A 14,096-nucleotide genomic window follows, 5' to 3' on the forward strand; every position below is an offset into this window, starting at 1 on the left:
ACAAACTATTTTCTCGATCTTCTCTATCTGTCTTATCGTTTTATCATCCACAATCGATGCCATGCTGTGCACCGGGTAAAGTTTGCAGGTATAAAAAAAAAAAAACCAGGAGTGTGCATTATAGTTAATTGAAACGTAAGGGAGACAGAAAGAAAGAAAGAGAAAAAAAGAAAGAGAGAAAAAGATACACGAGGTAATAAAGTCAGAGGGAGTGTTTCGAGTGGCCCATTTCCCTTATCACGATAAAGCCTCGGTTTGAGTTGGCGCGACTATCACGGATAACCGACACGGGTAGTGCATGGGGTGATTCACTTTTCGATTGCCATTCATGCGATCAGTCTTCTCGCGGATCCGCCGCCGCGATGAGTACAACAGCCGCGAATTCGCTGTCGCCGTCATCGCCGTTGTCATCGTCCTATAATTGTCATCGAAGGATGATTTGAAATTGGCACGTGAGATCATAGAGGAACGAAGATGGACGTGGAATTGGTGACCCGAGCGTCGCTGAGCTCTCTGCAAAATGACGATGGCCGTATTGTCTCCCCTAACAGCTTCGACGAATGGACGTGGTCTAGCCTGAGGGTAAGTGATTGATTAATCATTTGTTTACATTGGCGATTGTGTTTAAAAAGCACGCGCATGCGAAAGTGCATGTATGATTTTCTGCAAACATATCGGGAACATATTTAGCATTTTTTTTCAAAGCTATAAAAAGAAGATTATAAAACTTTCTAAAGTATGCAAATATCAGTTGCAAAGAATTGCAGCATATATTTAAATTTGTTTTTTTTTTTCCCATTAGAGAGCAGCATATATATATATATATATTTCAATTTTGAATTGAAAGTGCCAACTATTAAAATTCTGTGTTTCATATTAATTAAAAATATATAAAATATTTTTGCTACATTCAATATTGAATTCAATCTTTCGCATTAACATCAACGAGTACGATTGCACAAAACATAGTTTCGATCAAGAAAATGAAATCCGCTCGATAAGGTCGCACGAAGAAAATAAGATTACAGAAAAATTTTTTGCGAAAAATTACTATCAGGAGAGAATGATTCGCTAAACAGAGAAAGGGAGAGAATAAAAGATAGAAAAAAATAATTCTTCGAAAGTGCGATTTATCGACGGTTTTGCCATCAATTTATCTGTACGACCGAAGAGATGTATGACATCTCATGTTCCATATTCGCAAACGCAAACTCGAAGACATTAATGCAGAGCCGGAAGAAGTTTTTCTATCTATCTTTTTTTCTCACTTTTACACACAAAAATGCAGCTATAGCCTACTCTCTCTTGAATCACGTTCGATTTCAAGTTATTTACCGTGTTATCGGCGCGCGTATCAGCAGCAGCATCCGATAAAGTTTATTTTACAAAAGGCGATTCGATCATCGACGCGTCGTCCTTCGTTCTACGTTGGTATGCAGATTATTTGTCACAAACTTGTCACAGGCAAGTCCAGTCGGAATTTCACACATTTCTCTCTTCATTCCGCTATCGATATAAAAAATTCGAGAAAGAAGCGTAAAGCGATATCTTATTTCTATTTTGACAAATATTTATCCTTGTCGTAACATTCTTTATTTTCAATTCGTTACGAACTCTCTTAGAAACGTTTCAAGAATCGTGTCGTTCGATTTATAGTAAATCATCTCTAATCGCATAAATTTTTATCGCACGACCTTGCGTTATTCTAAACTAGAGAGAAAATTTTCTCATTTTTCGATCCACTTTATTTCGGTTCGACTCTCTAGTCGTACTGATAAATCAATACCCGGTAGAGCTTACGAGGGGATTGATTAAAAAGTGTCTAACACAATTAATGCTTTCAATACTATTAGAAAATATTTTTACATTTTTATCTAATATAATTGTTGTTGAATATAACAATCACTTATAAATCAATGCTATTGTCATAATCCGAATATTTCGAAGGATAAGAAAGATAAGAAAAATGACGGACAATACTGAGAGATATACAGAACGAGAATCGAGTAAATAGAAATGAGAGAGAAAGAGAGAGAGACAAAAAGAACGAAAGGAGACCTGCTGTATGAATTTGAGATTGAAGATCAATATTCAACGAGACGAGAGAGAGAGAGAGAGAGAGAAAGCGAGATTCGCCAAGCTGCGAACGGCAACGAGCGGACAAAACGCACGCGCGAGACGAAAGTACGGAAGCACGTTTCCCCCAGATTGTTGCTGCTGCTGCCGGCTGCAAGTGGAGGTGCTTTTAAGCGCACCTTAGCTAATTGCACTTTAGACGAATGTAATTTTTCGGCGGGTGTGGTCGTATCGCGAAAAGTCACACTTTGGCTCGAGTCATAGTGTAAATTTCGACCAGTGATACGTGAGTATCCGTCAACGAAAGCAAAGACGTTCCATCTTTTCGTGGATCTACGTTCCGGTATGTTGTGCGTACGCATTATCTGAATACCGTTGATCACCATGATAATGATACATTTTATGTGCAATTGGATGATCGCAACAATGCACGAAATATTTCGTAATAATTATTACATCAAAATTATCAAAGACGAAATTTTTTATTACGATGTATGCAAATATCTTTCTAAAATTCTGAATTCAATACACTATTGAAATAAGAAAGTTTACTTGATTCTATTACAAAATATATATATTGCAAGAAATAGATGAGAAAGAGGGAGAGAGAGACAGACAGACACTTTCCAAGACTTTTATTTTCGGATTCATCAGAGAAAAGGATAGTTAAACGTTTTGCGAATAAATTCTAATTTATATGATTAAAAAACAATTTGATAAATTCTAACGAGGCAAAGATGTAATAGTTTTTTCCAAAGAAAATATTTTATGTGTGTGTGTGTATAAATTTTTAATATGACATATGACGTTTTGTTTGGAGCATAATTAAGTAATCGTTCTTTTTTAATCGTTACTCGATCGCAAGAATATCTCCTCAGTATTCAATATTCCACATTCAATACTCGAGCTTGGCGATTCGATATTCAATACTCGGCAGTATCTATCATTCAATTCTTTAAGAAAAAAGATTCTTAACTCTGAAATGTTAATTGTTGCTGCAAAAGCATAATTGTCCATATTTCAAGAAGCAAGATATTTTAATTTTTGCACACATCTAAATTTATTGTAAAATAAATTATCAAATAAAAGAAATTTTTATTGAGATAACTGATATATGTAAATATATAGTCGAATTTTTTGTTCAAATTATTAAAACTACACGCGCTCCAAATATCAATGAATCAAACTTATTGAAGAAACATGAGTGCATCACGCAGAGAAGAATTAAGTGAAAGCATTTTGCTATGCGCATATACGCAGCGTAGAAATTAATCCCGGCCGTAATCCCGGTGCTCCAATAGCTCGAAATGCGCAAATCCAACGGGAGCTTGCGGTGCATTCCACAGCATATATGCTAAAGAATCTGGGACCGTGCGACTGCGCCCGATGACGGATGCGGTTTATCATTTTTACGAGCCTAGTTGTGTAATTTACGCGCGCCACGCACCACGTGCGATTATTAGATCATCGGCGACCGTCGTGCGAGCGGAAATGCTGAGGAAGACACAGCCGCGACTGGCAATCTTCTCGCGACGTATGTGTAAAGGGTTGCAAGTTGAAAATTTAATTTTCGCGACACGTTCGAACGTCAGTTTGTGGTACGTGAGATAAAAGTGAAAAAAGTGGATGAATACTAATTGTTAATTCATCAATTTATCAGTTACTCCATTCATCAGCTGATTAATCGATTGTTAAACCCATCTTCTTATTTTTCTACATAATGAATAACATAATCTGAGAAGAAAATTTCAACGCGTTTGAACAAAAGATACCTTCTGAAAATAATAGAGAAGAAAAGATTCTTATATATAGTAAGAGATAGTATTCTCTATCCGCATAATTTGTATATTATATGATTCGTTTGATACTGTGTGCAAATGTTTCGATACGAAATAATAGTATGATATAAAAGCGATGATGTAAAACCCATGTATTCTCACATATCTAAGAGTATAGCTTTACATCAATTAAAACGACGCTGTTCTGATATAAAAGGAGATTCTTGCTCCGATATAAAAGGACATCTTTGCTCTGATATTGATGATGCTGTCATTCGCTAAAGTGGAATTCTGACGTAATCATCGATTGATAGATCGCGGAATAGATTGTATAATAAAAGTATCTATCATTGATGAAATACAAAAAGTTATCCTTCGACTGATATTTATTCGTTTCTTTCGAACCGAAACCTATGCTCGCTGAGATGAGTTGTAACGCTGATGTGTTTCGCACAATGACAATGTTATCCATTCTCATAATCTATATTGACTGATGTCTCATGTTATGGAACGATAACAGTGCATATACTCCGATAAATTTATAACTCAACTTTTAAAATAAAGAGCAAAGATACTGTTTATCAAATCGATTGTTAATGAACGTACGTGTTTTTTTTTTATTTATTATTTTTAGATTTAATTGGATAATAAATTATTGATATACATCACATATGTGGCGTACTAACTGTAGAGATTTATGTCGAATTATATTTATATAAGAATTCTATTTATAAATGACACATATTTTTTAATTCTTTTTGAACAAAAAGAATTATTAATCAAAAAAATATGCGAGCCTTTTTTTAATTTAGGAAACAGTCCACAACTTTAAAAATTAAAGAATTACATATATGAGGAATAGATTATATCTCATTAAAATCAACAAGTGATTTATCTAAAAGTTTTCTTTCAAAAATAAATTTTTGCCAATTGCATACGTCTCTTCATCTTTTCATTAAATCACTGAAATATCTACAAGATTAACGATTGTATAGTTTTGCCGCAATAATCACTTTTCCGTGTCTCGCGCGCAAATATCTGGAACATCGCGATTATCTATAATAATTTGCCGATTCGATGGCGAATCGATTACGATCTCACGCAAACTTTCACTTTCAGAAACAATTCAAGTACAAAAGCCTAGAAAAGCTATACACGATCTATCAAAGACGATTACAATATGGTTATCTCTCAATATTCATCTTGCTGCAACTGCTGCTTGGACTCACATATTGCTTGACTCTCATCACGATGGTAAGCTCAATATTTATATAGGATACAGTATTTTATTTTATATATGTGTGAGTCTGGCAATATTATATATGTATACTTGTCTCTAAGTAATAGAGGTAATCAGAGAAAGATCAGACCTTTGACTACAAAAATTGAATGCTTGTCACGTAGAGACTAGGAAAATATTGAAATCCTTATATTTTTGATCCTAATTATAATAATTATTTATATTATTTATATGATTTTGCGATTTTTGCATAGATTTTAAGATGATTACGAGTATTTAAGTGCGAATCTTGAGAATCTATAATAATACATAACATGATTGAATAAGGTGTTTGTACTTCTTTTTCTTGTGTTTAGGTCAGCATAAAGGAATGTCTGCCGGACATTGTAGTCTATTGTATCGTAGGCTCTCTGCTCTGTCCTATGATCGCTCTGTCATTCAGATCGAAAATTATCGCCAAAAACACTTATTTGCCAATCATGCTTTCCTGGTTGATCGTTGTGCTCTTGGTTGCCGCTGATCTAGCTATTCCTCTATATTATACCTACGCCTACGCCGAAGGTATCCCGCCGATAAGGTACTGATAATTCAACTCGCGAAGCGAGCAAATAATTGTGCAAGGTCTCGCATCTGTTTATTATCATTATTGTAGCATCAGCCTTCGACAGAGACTTCCTAGTGACTGTTACTCCTTTAACGAACGGTTTATCGAAATTATTCTATGATAACTGTCTGTCTAAGCATATAAATATTTATTACTGATAAAAATAGATGTATTCTTTTTATTTTTGTAACATGTCGCTAAAAAAGAACGACTGATATTAACACGGTTAATATCATCTATATCGAGCACACGGTGCAAAATAATAACAATTACTAACATAAACAAAGGTATTTCTGTAATAAAGTTTTACACATCATGTGACTATCAATTACGCAATGAATTCTTTGTACAATTATGACACGCTAAAAAAATAAAAAAGCGATGATTGTATAACGCAAATAACTTGTTTAAGATAATTTTACATATGTATAGCCATATATAAAGATAAATTGTCTCAACTGTTACTTCTTTATATTTCAAGAATCTAAAGATGTATATATTAAAAAACACAAAAAAATTTTTTTGATGAAGTGCGATTTAATACAATGTATATATCTTGCTGTTAGTAAAACATTATTTTTTGATGTAAAGATTTAATATAAAGATTGAAAACATCCTTGATGCATATACGGGTGCTTATTTTCTACAGTGTCACGCGGTTGCATTTAAAGCCCGAGATCTCTCCGCGCAGTAGCGCGATTATATTTTAGTTCTTTCAATTTTCATTAATAAGCACAGATCTGCGAACTCGCTACCATATACATATGTATGTACCTACTATTGTATACAATGCGTATGTAACATCTATACATATTTCATTTTTAGACCAGCATACGCGACACACGCGCTTCTAGCTTGTTACGTGTTTCTGCCGATCACGAAGAATTCACATGCTTTCGTGCTCGGCCTTACCGCCACCATGTGTTACTTGATGACCCTGTCGTTAATCACCTATAGCAACACGTCCGATCACATTACCAAGGTAAGCCCTCTACTGACAGCGATATAACTGCCTGACGTAATCTGCGTGATTGATGCGAGATAGGCGCGTAGTTAAGAATATAATCCTTCTTTTTTTTCCTTTTTCTTAACTGCAGATTATTGCCGATGCGATATACTTTGTGTGCATAAATGGCCTGGGACTTTACTTCAGGTTCATGAACGAGGTTGTTATCAGACGTTCCTTCCTAGATCGCCGAAAATGTGTCGAATCCACGCTCAGACTTAATTATGAAAAGGACCAAGAAGTAAGTCTAGACTATAATATAAGCAAGAGGAATTATAGGTATAATATATTATACCTATGTAAATTGAATCAATAGGGATGAGAGAATCAAGAGGGATAAATTTATCGCGTATTTATTAAGTTAAAAAATATTTTGCAATTTTTGAATAATTTTTTTATACTGAAAAAAAGAAATTTTTCTTCTTAAAAAAAAAAAAAGTATCTCTTAGAAAGATTCCTAACTTTAATTGAAATGATATGTAATAGAATACGCGTGTCAAATCTAAAGAGTATTTCGTATGGGGAATGTAAGAAATGAATTCGCGATGCTAGGCACGTAAACATGCAGCTGCTATAAGCACATTGTGAATTCCTCTTGCCTTTCGCTCTTTAACTCTCTTGACATTACTCTTTACTGTGATATTTCTACGAAGAATACAAAAACACGAAAATTTCTAAATTTGTAAAATTAAAAATTACGAAGATGCGATAAACGAAGAGTAATCTAAAGTGCAATCTAATAATAAAAAAATTGAAATTGCCCGAATTTAAAATTGTACAGCTTTACTGGTTTAAGAAAAATCGGGGATTTATATTTAGAGCTCAGAATGATCATCGACATTTACAGGAACAGTTAACACGGAGTATATTGCCGCAACATATAGTTGCGAAAATAAAAAAAGATTTTAGGGATATTTTCAAATTTATAGAGGAGCACAAGAAAAGCCCCCCACCGAAAGGCAGACCGCACAGGTACGTGTTACTTTCGTAGAAAACACGAGATATTTCATTGCGCACGATTATTCGTTAGACTAATCATCCTGTTTTTAGCGATCTATGCGTGGAGACGCACGACAATGTGAGTATCTTGTATGCAGACGTGGTGAATTTCTCTGGACTTACCGTAACATTGCCGATACGAAAACTCGTGGAGACCTTGAACGATTTGTTCGGTAGCTTCGACGAGGCGTCGGAGAGGCATAATGTGTTGAGAATTAAATTTTTGGGCGATTGTTATTACTGCGTGAGCGGCGTGCCCACACCGAATTCCCAACATGCCAAAAGCTGCGTTGATCTCGGTAAATAACAACTTTTTTATATCTCGTATCATCTCGTGAAGGCGAGCGTGATGTAGGCGCCAGATTAAGTTTCAAAGTCCTCTTCGTTCATAAACTGAATAGACATTTTGAAGATGCTCCTAAAACATGTGTACGAATATAAATTAATTATTACAATATATTTTATAAAATTACGATTTTTAATAATCGGGATATGTAAGGGTATTTTTATAAAGACAAAGGAAAAGAGAGAGATTTTCTTTATATTAAATATTATTTTCTAAAATGATATGCAGGCCTCGATATGATAAAAATCATCAACGAGGTGAGAGCCCGTGTCTATCGCGAGAGTGGCGTCGACGTGAACATGAGGATTGGCGTGCACTCGGGCAACATTATATCTGGAATCTTGGGCACAAATAAATGGCAGTATGATGTTTGGTCGCGCGACGTTATGATAGCAAACAAGATGGAACAGACTGGAAAACCCGGCAAAGTCCACGTGACTCAGCAAACATTGGATCTCGTTAACGTGAGCGATTACAATTGCGTCCCGGTCGAAAGATTGGACGACGAGGTCCTGCAAAAATACAGAATACGCAGCTATCTCATCACGCCGTCCTTGCCGGAAACGCCGATACCGATACGGTGCGTGTCTCCCGGTGGCGTAGGAAAATCATAACTCGTATCTATAATATCGTTTTAAGTCAATTTAAATTAAAACATTTTTATATGTGACAACTCTATTTATTTTTATCATCCATAGATATCTATAAGTATACTGGATCTTTTAATGTGTAAATTTACAAGTTCACAATTATAAATCCATGCATCCACAGATTCGTTAAAGATCCAAATAAATTTATATCCTCGAAGAACTGCAAATCGAGTTATTCGTTTATATTTACACACGCACACACACACACACACGAGAAGATTTTTAATAAAGATTCTCTTCTAGTCTATGTTACAACAAAAAAAAAAAAATCAAGCATTTAATATTGAGTGAATACTCCTACGCCACTGATCTTTCAAACTGTTTTCTGGTCAAGCAAATTCCCATTGAGTTTCGCATCGTTGACAGACGAACTTTGTTGCAGAACAGCGAGAACAATTTGAAGGCCATTAGTTCGGACTCGCCGATTCTGTCATATCCTACGCCTAACAAACATTACATCAAATTCTACAATGGGCGTTCCCACACCATTATTAACAACACTTCTAGGACGAAATTGACGAACAATCAGGCGGACGTTTTTGCGACCACTTACAGACGAAGAACGCATTTCATGGATTCTTGCTTACGAGATTATCATCTAATGTTGAAAGCAGCGGACGCCGAGATGGAAAATGCTATTAATCAGATGCCTCTTAACAAATGGGAGTACGTTTCTCACAATTTTACATCATAATAGAGAAGCATTTAGACTTTTTCTTCCATGTTTGAAGAGACTTGATTCTTAAAAATTTTCCTTATTGGAAAAAAATTCAAAATATTAAATTTTTAAATTTCAGGCAAAATTATCTTTAAAAAATAAAAATATTAATACAATAAATTAAAGGAATATTTTTACTAACAATTCAATTTCTCGATTTTTTTAGACAATGGAGCAGCTGGAAGCATATAAATCCACTTTTTCTGACATTTCGGCAATGGAGTTGGGAGATTCCATTCCTGCGTGAACCGGATCCTCTCTTCAAATTTTACATAGGCTGTTCTGCCTTTGTATTATTCTTCATGGGGCTCATATATCTCATACCCACGTTTATGTTCTCCCAGTACGTATGTCACAAATATTAGTCTGATAATAATAAATATCATCAATGTCAATGTAATAATTACGAAAGTCTTACTAAACTTTCAGATGGTATCTTAGTACAATTGTCAGTTACTCATCAGCGATGATGTTTTTGATCATTTTAATACCTCTCACATGGATGCACTTTGTGTGGAATCGTTGCAAGGACCCGCACGACGAACACGAAGGACACGTTCCACATCCACGGAACAAATTGCTGTATTTCTTTTATCAAACAAGTGTAAAGGTGAATATATTATTATTTAATATTTATTATCTCTTGTGCACTTATCTTTAAGTCCTATTGTATATCTTTACTGTTTAATCATATCATTTTTTTTATATTTTTATTTTTATTTCATACAGGTTGTATGGAGCGCCCTTCTGAGAACAATCTTGTACCTGGTGATTACGATAATGTTGGCGGCATGCGCCATGTTTGACATGATTGTAAGAAATTTTCTCAATTATTTCCTTTATTTTTCTGCTGATTATTTCATCCGCATGTTTTATAAATCTATCTTCCCTTTCTGCGATATAAAATCGTTATAGTGATTACTTTATAATTATTAATTAGAAAATAGAACACTTTTTTCATAACGCGATGAAAAATATTAAAATCTTTTTCAGTTCGAATGTAGAAATGTCAACAATAACATAACATCCAGCATGTTGGAGATCGGCGCTTCCAAATTAAAGTGCATAGCTACACCTTGGGTAAGATTATTTAGTAGGTACACGGTGCAGAATTTCATTCACGAAACTATTTTTTTTTTTTTTTTTTGATTGTCTTAACAATCTCGATATTGCTAATCAATAATTCCTTTTTTTGCAGCAAATGACGGAAACCTGCTCGTTGGCAATCCTTACGAGTTTTCTCTTTCTGAGGGTACACTACGCTTTGAAATTGATGATAGGTATCTGCGTGGTAGCTTTTTACGCGTGGAACGTTTGGGTGAACCGATCTAATCTATTTCATGTATGTTATACGCATTTTTTTAAAAAGAAACGGTCTTGTTTTTCCGAAATAATATATATATTACATACATTTTTCAGTCGAGCGACACGTGGAATCCTTACTTGGAACCGAAAGTAGCGCATATATTGACCGTGGTGTTCCTCACGTTTTCCTTACATCTTATCGATCGTCAGGTGATTAAAATTTAAAAATCGCACTTTCATGAAATCTTCTCGCCGTTATTCGTCAATGAGTTAACTTTTATGAACATCTTCGTTTAGGCAGAGTACTTGAGTAGGCTGGATTACCAGTGGAAACGTCAGTTAACAAAGGAACAGGATGAAGCATTTCATACGAGGAACGCCAATAAGCTTCTACTCCGTAACATTTTGCCGGAGCACGTTGGTACGCTCTTTTCAACAATTATTTTCTAGACTTTTCTCGAATATTAGATCGATATATTGATTAAGACGATAATATTGCGATAAAAATAACGTGTAACAATAATGATTTAATATTCGAACTAATTATTACTCGAGATTAATTATCCCATCACTCGCTTGATTTTAGCGGAGTTTTATTTGAACATGAATCGAAGTGAGGAGAACGAACCTTATCACGAGGCTCACAGCAACGTCGCCGTAATGTTCGCCTCTCTAACAGGATTATCAATTGATGAGAGTGATATTCTTATCGATCTGAATGAGATTATCTGTGAATTCGACAAGCTACTTTTTGAACCCTGTTTCGTGTGTCGCATAGAGAAAATTAAGGTCGCCGGTGAGTGTTTTATGAATAATTTATTTTCTGAAAAATGACGAATAGATTAATATTTACGAACCGGATTCTAAACGACAACTTTGACATTTTACAAACTTGGTTATAAAATGCGTACTTATTTATTGTATATAAGTTTTAAATCTTATTAATTATTATTTAAAATTCTAAATAAAAATTTATTGAAAAAAGAGATTAATACACAAATATAATCATATAGTAAATTGATTTATATATATAAATAGATGCTTTGATATTTATTTCATTTAATTATTCTGAAAAATTACTTTAATAAATTTTCTAGAATAAATCTACTAGCAAAGAATGTAAAAAAAGAAATTACAAAATTTCTCTATATTATTGTTTCTCTATTTAGGAACAACATATATGGCAGCTTGTGGATTGGAAGCTAGCCGACGCAATTCGATGCATAGCACCGAGAGTGAAGAGGATTCCAACGACAATGTGGTCAAGGTGATGGCGCAATTCGCCGTACAAATGATGTCTGTGCTCGATAAAATGATTGCGAGATCCTTCACCACATTGAAACCTTACAAGTGAGTAATTGTAAGCAGGCATATAAAAAGCGGCGAGTAAAGTTGTTAAGAATTATAACGAATTAATTAAGATATAAGGATCTAATACTGTATATATAAAGCTTAACGGCGACTGTTATTTTTTTCTAAGGAATTATATATTAATAATACGTATTAAATCTCTCTTACGTGATCTTTCAGATTGAGGATCGGAATTTCTCACGGAGAAGTGACGGCCGGTGTCGTGGGAGCTCAAAAACCTTTGTACGATATTTGGGGCGACGCCGTAAATATGGCATCCAGAATGGACACTACCGGATTACCTGGAAAAATACAAGTAGAATTTTTATTACTATTCACAAGACAATAAATTTGTGAAATCGATTGTGATCTCCATTTCGATTTGTCAGGTGACAGCGGATACCGCTGCCGTCTTGCAACAGCAGGGTGTCAAGTGTCATCTACGTGGTGAAACGTACGTCAAACCGAAAGGAAGAGTCACGACGTATTTCGTGGGTGTCGATGAGAAAGGAATGTTGGAAAAAGCGGATTTTGGGGAGGAAGAGAGCACTAGTTTATGACAAACGACGAATGATGATTCGGATTAATTTTAACGATCAAGCTATATCTCTCGATCGATAAATCGTGTAAAAAGCATACAGGGTGTAATCGAACAGTCGTTTTCTACTGTTATATATGATATTTGTTTCTAAATGGCTGAAATGATTCCAATGATAACAATTATGTAAAAGGGATTTCTGTAACGTATACGTTATAAATTAATAGTGATGACACGAGGAAAACATGAGTAGCAATGAAAACATCCTTTTAAGATGAATCTCTTGTCTCATCGCTTCGCATCGTTTTAAGATGAATCTCTTGTCTCATATCTAATCTCTCATTTAATATTTTTTTTTATTCTACTTTTGAAAATATATCCATTGTCGCGGAAAATGAGATAAAGCACAATAAATACATCAATACTCTATAAAATTATATATATAATGACACGTAATATTGGATAATATTAATATATCTGTGTAAAGTTATATTGATATATAAATTTTTTTTTGACATTACATGCAATATATCGATATTCGCAGTGTAAATAAAAATAATCGATACAGAGATGAAAATGATGGCATTGTTTAAATATATAAGAAGCGACCTACGAGTTACACTCTGTAATGTTTGAGGGAGCGAGACCGGAGAGAAACCAAAGAAAGTGCAAGAATGACCAAAGAATGAGAAGCGCGGGAGATAACGCGCGATGATAAAATAACATAAGAGAATATACCTCAAATGATTTATATAGATTGTACTCTCGAGATATATCGCGATAATGACGATTATTTCCACTGGCCACATTTATTGCCGTGTCATACTGCTAATCAAAAGATGAAAGAGATCTATATACCTATATTGTCCGTAATTAACGACGTTTTTATTATATACAAGAGAATTATATTGTACAGCGTCCGAAAGATGTATACGATGTCTTTTCTGCATCGTGTTACTTTACATGTGCACAGTAATTATTAATCGCGATATATTGGACCAGCTCGCTTCTCACATGCAACAATACGTTTCGCTGAATATTTCTGGACGTTTCTTTACGTGAAAAGAGCGATACTGATCAATCGTATTCATTAATTTGTATCTGTTAAATCAAAAGCAGAGTAATACAATCGTGAAATAATATAATTTAATATTTGACTTTTAAAATACGCACATATCTCTCTGTCGACCATGTAGATGACGGTACGTGGCAATAAGAAATTACATAACGAAAAGAAATTTTTTTTTCGCTTCAAGAGCTTTCAGATTCAAGCAAGCAAATAATTCAAAATAAATTTGAAAATATTAGTAAATGTGTATTATACAAGTTTAAGGCATATTTGACGACATCTCATTTTTTTTCCTTGTGTTTGTCTATTTTTCTGAGTGTTTTGTGACTCATTTTACGGTTGTGATTGCGTATCGCAAAATACAAAACCGAGATTGCGAAGAAAAATAACGCATTTATTTTTATATCAAATGCAGTA

At 34.4% G+C, this 14,096-nt stretch overlaps 1 protein-coding gene across 1 annotated transcript; it reads left to right on the top strand.

Annotated features, from left to right (window-relative positions):
- Positions 1 to 14,096, top strand: Acxd (Adenylyl cyclase X D). Its single transcript, XM_070294399.1, has 20 exons — positions 1 to 582; positions 4,974 to 5,108; positions 5,451 to 5,671; positions 6,524 to 6,680; positions 6,796 to 6,945; positions 7,552 to 7,676; positions 7,755 to 8,002; positions 8,278 to 8,629; positions 9,087 to 9,365; positions 9,584 to 9,760; positions 9,847 to 10,027; positions 10,147 to 10,230; positions 10,411 to 10,497; positions 10,616 to 10,759; positions 10,837 to 10,932; positions 11,020 to 11,143; positions 11,309 to 11,518; positions 11,892 to 12,072; positions 12,253 to 12,388; positions 12,462 to 14,096. The coding sequence occupies exons 1-20, from the start codon at positions 475 to 477 to the stop codon at positions 12,630 to 12,632; spliced, it is 3,366 nt and encodes a 1,121-aa protein (XP_070150500.1). The 5' UTR covers positions 1 to 474; the 3' UTR covers positions 12,633 to 14,096.

Source organism: Polyergus mexicanus, unplaced genomic scaffold (genome assembly GCF_030449975.1).
Source record: "Polyergus mexicanus isolate NDT 795.1 unplaced genomic scaffold, iyPolMexi1.0 SCAF_4, whole genome shotgun sequence".
NCBI classification, from domain to species: Eukaryota; Metazoa; Arthropoda; class Insecta; order Hymenoptera; family Formicidae; genus Polyergus; species Polyergus mexicanus.